The sequence below is a fragment of the Orycteropus afer genome, unplaced genomic scaffold (genome assembly GCF_000298275.1).
Source record: "Orycteropus afer afer isolate SDZICR_OR568_19922 unplaced genomic scaffold, OryAfe1.0 scaffold00043, whole genome shotgun sequence".
Lineage (NCBI taxonomy): Eukaryota > Metazoa > Chordata > Mammalia > Tubulidentata > Orycteropodidae > Orycteropus > Orycteropus afer.
Genome location: NW_006921630.1, coordinates 6,729,535 through 6,739,007, shown reverse-complemented (window position 1 = coordinate 6,739,007; position 9,473 = coordinate 6,729,535). Strand labels below are relative to the sequence as shown.

At 50.6% G+C, this 9,473-nt stretch overlaps 1 protein-coding gene across 1 annotated transcript in view; it reads right to left on the bottom strand.

Annotated features, from left to right (window-relative positions):
* Positions 1-9,153, bottom strand: part of LHX4 (LIM homeobox 4) — a 48,787-nt gene extending 39,634 nt beyond the window's left edge. Inside the window, exon 1 of the mRNA XM_007937638.2 lies at positions 9,078-9,153. Within this exon, the coding sequence (XP_007935829.1) occupies positions 9,078-9,153 (76 nt within the window). The remainder of the gene's footprint in view (positions 1-9,077) is intronic.
* Between the last annotated feature and the right edge of the window lie 320 nt (positions 9,154-9,473).

Genomic DNA, 9,473 nt, shown 5'->3' with positions numbered 1-9,473 from the left:
AGTAATTAAGTTTCCTTTTCAATATTTTCCCATTATTCTAAAATGATGCATCTTGAAGAGACCATAACATAATTTTCCAAAAATGTTTTATAAAAATCTTAAGGGATCTTCATAACCTTGTAAAAATAATCTCAAACAACACAGGTAAAAGGATGAAATTCTAATATTAAATCTTTAAAATTTAAGAAGAACAGTCACAGTGAACATCATGGTATTTTGTGATGGTAACAGCAGCACTAACCAGAGTGAGCTGGGCCAGCCACAAAAATATTGGAAAAATTCTAATAAAAGGCTGGCATCACATTTAAAGTCAATCATAGCCTCTCTGATAATTATACCTGGTTACATTTTTTAAATACACATCAATCTATATGCATTTTGTTATCTAATTTCTAGTGTTTTTTTTTCTAATTTTTCTTAACAAATGACTAACAACTAGAAAAAGTTAAAAAAAAAAAAAAAAAAACCTTTCTCATATCAGAAATGATCCCACCCACAGCTGTCTTTTTCCTCCATTTCCTCAATGGACTCCTTCCCTCTATAGGTCTACTCATCTTAGTTGGTGGTTTGAGATCTCTTTGAAAATCTCCTTTGTCCTTTTTATGCTTAGACTGCTCAAAAATAGTGAATTCTTCAATAAAAGAACAAATTCAAATGAATCATGAGAAAATTTCGATGTTAACCATTTTCAGACTCTAATGTGAACTACATTTTAATAGAAAGAATACTGCAGCAAAGGAAACATTCAGTGTAAATATGTATTTACAGGTACAGAATTACAGATTACACATTGACACAGAACTAGTATTTTTCATCAGGATGGTGAATATTCTCAGTAATTGCAAATAAAACAGAAAATTCCACAAACAAATCCATGATAGTCTCTGGAAAAGCTGTGGATACATCTCTATTTCCACTCCATTTTCACATCTAATCATTGCTAAATCACCACAATGTATTTTCTAATGTCCCATTCTATAGCAATATTCCATATGTTTGACAATCTCACCCTCTTCATAAGATGAAACTTTCCATTAATTTGGCTGCAAGTTTTGTCTCTCTTAACCTATTCCCAGAACCAATCCCTTAACCCTCTAGCATTATAATTAAAACAAATTATACTTTAAAGGCATTTTGGGGTGAGTTCCTGCAGCAAAACATCTGTGGTTAGACCCAGACTGACAGAAGGAAGGGGAAGGAGAGATGAGAAAAGAAATCCACCAAAATAATCACAGGAGTTAGGACTTGCCTCCCAAGATGATTTTCCAGTCAGTTACTAAATAGAGTTAACCCAAAGTACACGTTCCAGCGAGAATCAATTTCAGTTTTGCCAGTTAAATACAACCTGTCTACCTACTCCCAATAGCAGTGCCTCACAATGGTTGATCTGTGGTCCACTTTGACCAGAGCTCCTATAAAATTGAGGACTAAAAAGGTAACACCTCATAGCCACATCTAGATAGCTATCTAGACAATAATAGGAGGCCACTTCCAGGTGACTTCTGTCCTGAGCGCAGCACCTCCACCTCCCCACTAGGGCACCTAGAAAGTGGGCAAAAGATGGATATCTCATCACTCTGCAGCCCGCTGGACAAACAACCCCCAGTAAAACCCATGTGCTGTGAATCCATGCACAAAACCACATTCCTCCCTGCAAACAGTTCACAAAGAAAGAAAGGAAAAAAAGGAAAGAAGGGGAGATATATTCAGACTTTCAGACAAAAGGAAGATAGACAGATGTTCAAGCCACAGTGGAATTTTACTAAGAACAGTAGACCTGATTTGCTTATGCCATGGTATGGGCATTCACACTCGTTCCAGGAAAGGAAGAAAGACAGAAAATCTTAACAAAATAAATCCCCTGACCCAGTCATGTCCAAACCCAACAGCCTGAGCTGCAACGTGTCTGGTGCTGCCACAGCAAACTGCTGCTTCAGTCGGTCTCCAGCCTTGGGCTTCCCAAGTGAGTAATATTGTCCCTTTCATCTTCCCATCAGCTAAACTGGTTCAGAGTCTCTGTGTGTTCCAAAGCTGCCCAGCTCTAATCCTGATAAATTTCCATAATTGAAAGAAATGGCACAAGGTCCTTCCATCCAATTTCCCCTCCCCTGCCCCATGCACAGTCGGTCAATTTGGAAGAGGAAACAAGTTTCCCAGCCAGAGAAATCCACCAAATATCCACCATTCCTGAGCAAAACAAGAGGCTCAAAGGAGATTTTCTTAACAACATAAACAATAGTCCGTCACTGTTAACTAATTTTCCATCTTTGCATGACTGCTTCCAGGTACCACACTCCCTCCCCTTGCTATCCGTGTCCGCTCCCCAGCACTGGTGGCTCTCTGGGTTCTGTCTGCTAACAGAGGTGCTAAGTAATCACTAATTGCAGGTAGAGTGAAAAGGCACGAAAATCCGAGGCAAATGGGAACTCAGGACAATGGAAATATTCAGGACTTGAGGCTGTCCACACCTGCTCAGCGAGGTCATCAGGTCACTGTTCAAAATACAAGACGCCCTTGTGAACCGTGTTTTGTCTGCTCAATGGAAATAAATTGCTTTGCCGGATTCTCCCCTCCTCCCGCCCCCCCACCTCGCCTCCAGGAGGACTCGATTTTTAAAAATCGACCCTGGTATTTGAGGACTCACTTGCTCTAATCCCCAGAGAATTCGGCTTACATTCTTGCCTTAGCCGCGCTTTGTTTTTGTCGTGTCAGGAGGGCGGTACAGTAGCTTCAGCCGCCCTTCCTTTAACTTCCTGCCTTTCCTGGTATGATCCCACCAGTCTTCGCTAAGTAATTCCTCTCCTTCTGGACGAGCCCCACCCTTCAGACCCCTTTAGACATTCGCTCGGCCAACTAAAAGAGGTTAAAAAAGGGAAGAAGAAGTCCTATCCTGGACAAAGCCAATCCCTGAGCATCACTGAGTGAACCCAGCGCTCATTCCCAGGTCAGCCGCGGCTGCCTCTGTTCAATGTTTGCAACACCGCCACCTCGCCTTCCGGGAGCAGTGTTTCCAACTCCCTCCTCAGATCGAATTTTATTTACCTCACCGGTAGTTCCCGTACAGATATTGTTTCTCTTGACTTTGCCAGGTTTCGAGCGCTCGTCAAAGTCCTTTAAGTACTAGGCTCAGAGCGCGGAGCCGAGGCTCGAACTCGGGCAAGGCTCGCGTGGCGCGCGGAGCGCGGCTGACTACCAACTCTGTGCAGAAGGCGCCTTTCCCAAATGGGAGCCCTGCGTTCCAAGGGTTAAAAAGTCACAGAAAGGCTCAAGTCACTGGCATTGGCGATTAGTTTTGCCCTTCCAAAGGCTTGGCGAGAAATGGACACAGGAATGGAGATAAAATTCAGCCCGGCTTCCCGCTGGCTCCGCGCTGCGAACTCTCCGGGTTCCTGCGCCTCTCCCCTCAGGAAGTTCCCGCCTCCACATCAAAGGGCAGGGCAGGGATCCCAAGCTTGGCCTCTGGGCCACGCGGGAGGATAAGCCAGGGAAAAGAAACAGCGCAGGACACGCAGTAAGTGGAGGGAAAGGGCCAGAGAGCAGGAATGTCGAATGTGGCTTGCGATGGACAAGAGGCAGTCTCTCCCTTATCCCCTTTGCGGCCCAGACCTCTATCTCCGGCAGCGCGACGCGGTGCGCGCAAAGCCGGCTCCCCGGGAAGGGCCGCCCACTCCGCACCCGAGAGCCCTCTAAACCTCAGGGCTTTCGTCAAGCGAACGCCCAAGACCGAGTAGCAGGCAGTTGAGCAGCAAACGCTCCTTGAATGAATTCCTCGCGAGTTCCCAGGACCACCCAGGCAGTTGACTGCCCGCGGCGCGGAGGAACCATTCCCGGGTCACAGCGAGGCCACACAGGTCGTGCTCCCAGATCCAAGGGCGCCGTTCCTTCCCACCACCACCACCACCACCACCATCGCGCGCTGGTTCTCCGCAGGTCAGGACTACGGTCAAGCGGAGGAACAAACTCAGTTTAGCCCGTGCTTTATCTTCAGTCTAGACTTTCATCTTTCTCCCGATCCTGGGAACCGCTCAGGGCAGATCTTCGTCCCTCACCCTTTTCAACTGCCTGCTCCACTTAAACCCTTAATTCTGCACCCTAAGCACATTGGGACCGCGGCTTCCCAAGCTTCCCTCCGCCCTCACTGCCCTCTCCTGTGGAAGTCAAGGATAAAGGAGGACAGAACTCTTCGGCCGTTCAAGGCACTCTCAGCCAGCCACCCGCTGCTCCAAGCGAGAGGTTGCCACGGTCACCCACTTTCTCCAAAGCTTCTTCAGGGCAGTGTGCAGCTGTGGCCCAAGGCAGGCGCGGGATCCTCGCTGTTAGGGAATCCTTGCTGTTAGGGACTCCGAACTCCAACCCTTGAGGTACTACTAATCGGCTGTCCCCGCTAGCCACTCTTTAAAATCTGGCTCGCGCCTGAGAATATTTTTGTGATGCGGAGAGAGAGGTCTGCGGTGCCGGAAGGCTGCTGTCGGAATTTCTGTATCATAATCTGATAGAGTCTCTCTTTATAATATATATAACCCACTGCCGTGGAGTCGGATCCGACTCATAGCGACCCTTCCTTGGGCTTCCGAGGCGGTATCACTGCGGAAGTAGATTGCCCAACCTTCCTTCCGAGGAGTGGCTGGTGGGTTTGAACCGCCAGCCTTCTGGTTAGTAGTCAAATGCCTTAGGCACTACACCACCAGAGCTCCCTTGTAATATATATACACACATAAATTTTTTGTGCACCTCCCCCACTCCCATCAGAAAAGACAGGAATGGAAAGAAGAGTGAACCTGCCTAGAGTCTGAGAGCGCTCCTAGCCCGGGAAATGAGTCTATCCCACCCCTTAAGTCATGATCTGGTAAAAGGACGATAAACAACTTTGGGGCAAGAATTCGTGATGTGATCTGCTAGAGGAGATTTACCCCCACTCACCCCTCAGGAGCCCCAGGAAGGAAACAAAGAATAGAGGGGCAACCTGGAGAAGTCCTTCACCCAGATCTTACCAAATACAAAACCAAATTTCCTTTTCCCACAGCTTCGGGGTTCGGGGTTCGCAAGGGCTGCAGGAAGCAGACATTTTGGAGACCAGGAAGAGAGACTGGAGAGGTTCCGGCCTGTTTCCCCTTCTCTGTCAGGACCGGGCAGGTCACTCCTTCCTCCATCTTGGGTTGCCCCGCTCTCCTGACAGCAACCCGGGGGCTGCCAGTGTCCGTTCGTTGTTCTTCCTTTTGGTGCCCAGGAGACTACATAGGAAATGGGTCAGAAAACGAGGGTAAGGGGCGGGTAAAATGTCCCACCTTCCTATAAGCCGGAGACGGGGACAAGGAGGATCCAGATGAGTGTGTTTGGGGGCGTCTTTTGAGTTCGGGGAGCAGAGATTCGAAAGCGGCTCTGTTAAGGCTTACGGACCCGGCGACGTGAGAACTGGACTTTGGCGTTACAGTTACAGACGGAGGCGGCGGACCGAGACGGGTTGCACTGGGATTGAGAAGGAGACTCACAACCCTAAAGGCGGGCCAAGAAACCGGGATTCTCCAGCTTAATACGAAATCCCTATCTGAACCCATCTGTCCCGCCTCGCAAAAAGACACCGAATCCTTTCAATGGATTCCTGAGAGAGAGCTGGAAGTGGCCGCCAAGGATGCAGTTTCCTTCCTTGAGGTGTCCAGAGCGCTCCCGCCGTCCAGGTTAAGGAACTGGTGTTTTGAATTTCTTACTAAACACTGATCAGAGGCGGGAGCGAGGCTCCCCAGATGACCCGATCGAGATCAAAGGGGGAAGGTCTACTGCCCCAGATTGCTCTCCAGATCGCCCCAACTTCCTCTCGCACGTGGTCCCTCGGCTGGCGACTCCGGAGTTTGTTACGAGGAGGAATCCAAGCTAAGCGCTGGCGTCTGGGGGCTGCTTGAGCGGCGAGGTACCGGGGCCGCAGGACCTCTGCGCTGTGGAACAGGAAGGCGACCGTGCTGAGGACAAGTGTGACCAGGAAAGAGCACAAGCGACAGGCGGAGTAAAGTGGTAAGGAAGAGGGCAGACTAGTGGGCAGAGACCCATGAAGAGAGAGAAATTGTTACACTACTTGGAAACGTTTTCCTGAAGGGAACGCACCTTACCAAAACCAATCTCACAGCCATCGAGTCAATTCCGACTCAGAGCGACCCTCGTTTTGGTTGCCCAGGCGGTAAATCTTTTCAAAAGTAGATTGCCCAGTCTTCCTTCTTCACAGTGTCTGGTGGGTTTGAACTGCCAACTTTCTGGTTAGTAGTCAAATGCTTTAGGCACTGCCCCACTAGAGCTCCAAACTCACAGCTGTGGAGTCCGTTAGATTTGACTCCTAGCAACCCCTCCTTGGGTTTCTGAGACGGTATCTCTACAGAAGTAGATTGCCCAATCTGCCTTCCCAGGAGTGGCTGGTGGGTTTGAACCACCAGCATCTGGCTAGCAGTCAAATGCCTTAGGCACTGTGCCACCAGGGCTCCTTATGCACTCCTAAGTAAGCAAAAGAATATTGTGACTGCTGCAGAAACCAACAGAATTAAAATTCCTTCTTCTGAAACGTCCCTAGAGGTGAGGGCACCAGACGGTGGAGTTTACGGGATTCCTAGACCTGTACCTCAGAGTGCTCCTTTTGTGGTGGTTTTCAGGGATGAAGAAGGAAAATGTGTGTGTATGTAACCAAACCTTCTAGTTATGGGGTTGAGAGACTTGGTTGGGTGAGCCTTCTGTTGCTCCCCTTCCCCCAAGGTTTGAGAACCAAACCTGGGGATTGATTCTCCTCGCTTCCTAAGGCCCAAGGGTGTGCCCCCCAAAAAACTCCACCCCCCCACAAACACACACTGAGTTCTTAGGCCACTGGAATCCATGATCCAGGAAAAGGAATTATTGTGTTTAATTCCTTTGTGTAGGGACCACAACCCATTCATGCTCAAGTCCCAGTGCTAAGAGCTTAATACCCAGAGGCCAGTTCTGCTTTAGGATACAATCCACACACATTCCAACAGGAAGAAGAAGAAGAAGAAAAAGCTGGTTCCCAGAGTCTTCAGGGATTGGGTCTCTCAAATTTTGGCCAGTGCCTCCTTCAACCTGAGGTCTCAGTGCTGTGGCAAGACAAAAGGAAAAACAGACTACCCCGCCAGGCTTGGCAGTGCCATGCCATGCAAGACTGCCCTGGGGGGAGAGTTCTTTCTTCTTCCTCATTAAGTTTTTCGCAGTATGAACCCAGATTCGGACCCATTTCAAGAGGTAGCTCTGGAGGCAAGTTCTGGGCATTTTAGAAAAGTGAGTTTCTGTATGGAACATCAAACTTGTCTCTGTGTAAGGGAAATAAAAAGTGAGACAGTTTGAGAAAAAGAGTGTTGTGCATTTCCAGAAAGGCTGTCAGAGACGAGTCCACCACTGCTCTTCCTTGTCGTCCTAACAGGCAGGCCACCTATCGACTACAGCTATTAATTAGAGCACAGATGTACCCGTTAATAAGGACGCGAGGCGCGCGCGCGCGCGCGCGCGCACACACACACACACACACCCCTCACCCAAGCAGAACTACAATCAGATTAAGGGCTTGGAGTACCTTTACCAGGGTTCGTGTTTCTGTTCGTTCAGGACCCTGTGGTGGGGTGGGGGCAGTAACAAGAGCATCAAACTTAAAGCTCTTCTGCAGACACATCATAGTCATCAGTAAACTCCCTAAGGGATGGTACAAATGTGGAACTGTTTGCCAACAGTTGACACAAAAACAAAGGATAACTGTAGGACACAGTTAAGAACCACCGAAATAGGCTTGAGTGAAGCTGTCCTTTACTATATATAGTACCTTCTCAAAACTTCCCAGAGAAGCCCGGGGCACGCGCTCGCCAGCCGGGCCCGCTGAACTATCGTTGGGGCAAAACTCCTGCAATGTAGATCCAGGGCGCGGGAGGGCGCGCTAGTGTGTCTTGGTTCGTAGGTAGGCACTATCCGTGGGTAAGCGGGTCCTTGATTAAAATAAACCCCCTAGAATATATGGCATCACTAAAGAAGTCGTAGTCGGAAGCACCGACCCTTGGCAGGAGAAAACCCTCGGTGTCTCCACGGTGCCCAGAAAAGTCCTGCAGAACGCGCGAGCCTGCAGGGCAGAACTCACGCGGCACCCGGCACACGCGCGTGCCCGCTGTGCCCCAGGACCTGCTTCCGCCTTTTTGCAGATTCCCCATCACTAACTCCCCACAATAGAGTGAGAGAGACAAGTACAGTTCTTTAGGAGAGTCCTTGCACGCGCGCGCTCACTCTTAACACACAGAGACCTGGGGGGACCTCCCGAGCTCCTGCTGCCTTGTTAATTTCGGGGGCGAGAAAACAGCCCGCGAGCAAAGCGCCCACGATGATCCTAGTATCTCTTCTTCCAAGTCTGAGCCGCTCTGGGCTCCTGCCCTCGCGTGCGCAAAAACTTCGTTCTGGCTTCTCTCCCTGCTCTGCATTCCTCGGCTAGCTGGAAAGTGGCGAATAGATTCCCTCACTTGAAGCAGTTGGTGCCGAGCCGCGCAGCAGCGGTCGCCACAGGCAGCAGTAGCCGGAGGGACGCACTAGGCGCGCACGCTCTGCGCGCGGACCGCCGGGACCCAGCGTGCAGCCCCGGCCTCCGCTCCGCTGGCCCTGGGGTGCGGCGAACACACTTTCCAACTTCCCGCCAGCTAGGGTAAAGTTACACTAGCTGCTTGAGAGCTTTGAACGTCGCCCAGGGGGAGGGTGATTTTGAAGGCCCACCCCTACCCTCAGGCCTGGCTTGCCGCACACTCCCCTGGTGTCCCCAAACAGCACTCTCTTCAACGTTCCCAGAAAAGCCCTGGGCTGAGGATGAAGGTTCGGTCCCCTCTGGATGCCTCAAGCAAGGCTGGGAGATTTCTACATTTGGCCCAAAAGCCAGGAGCCAAGCACTTCGAACGAACCCTGGACGTGCCCTGTGACCATCTCTGCGCCCGGGCCACCGGCTCCTTGCCCCGCCCGGCCCCTCCAGCCCCGGCTGCTCGCTGAGCCCGGCTCGCTCCGCACTGGCCGAGGTCGCCAGCTGCCTTGTTATGAAATTAAACCAGAGATAAAAGGGGGTGTCTTACGTTGCATCGGCACACCGAGCATCTCCGGGAGCCCCTTGACAGCCCCCTCCGCGGGGACAGCCGCGCTCTGCATCATATCTGAGCGAGAGCCAGCGAGTCGCAGTCTACGGAGATGTCTCGTTTCTTGATCCAGCTGGATTCAGAAATTTGAAAATAATAATAAAATACCCAACGAGGCCGCCGAAGTCACGGGCGAAACCAGGCCCTCCACCTCTCCGAGAGGACTCCACAGGCTGGCTGGCCCCCTCCCCCCGCCAGTCCTCAGTCTGTTTCAAATCCCTTTGATCTAGCTCTCCCGGGTTGGTGCACATCCCGGGTTGAGGAGATGCTGTTGCTGCAGCTCTGGCTTTTTTCCCCTCCTCCCTCCTCCGCCCGCTCCCCTCCCCCTTCCCTTCC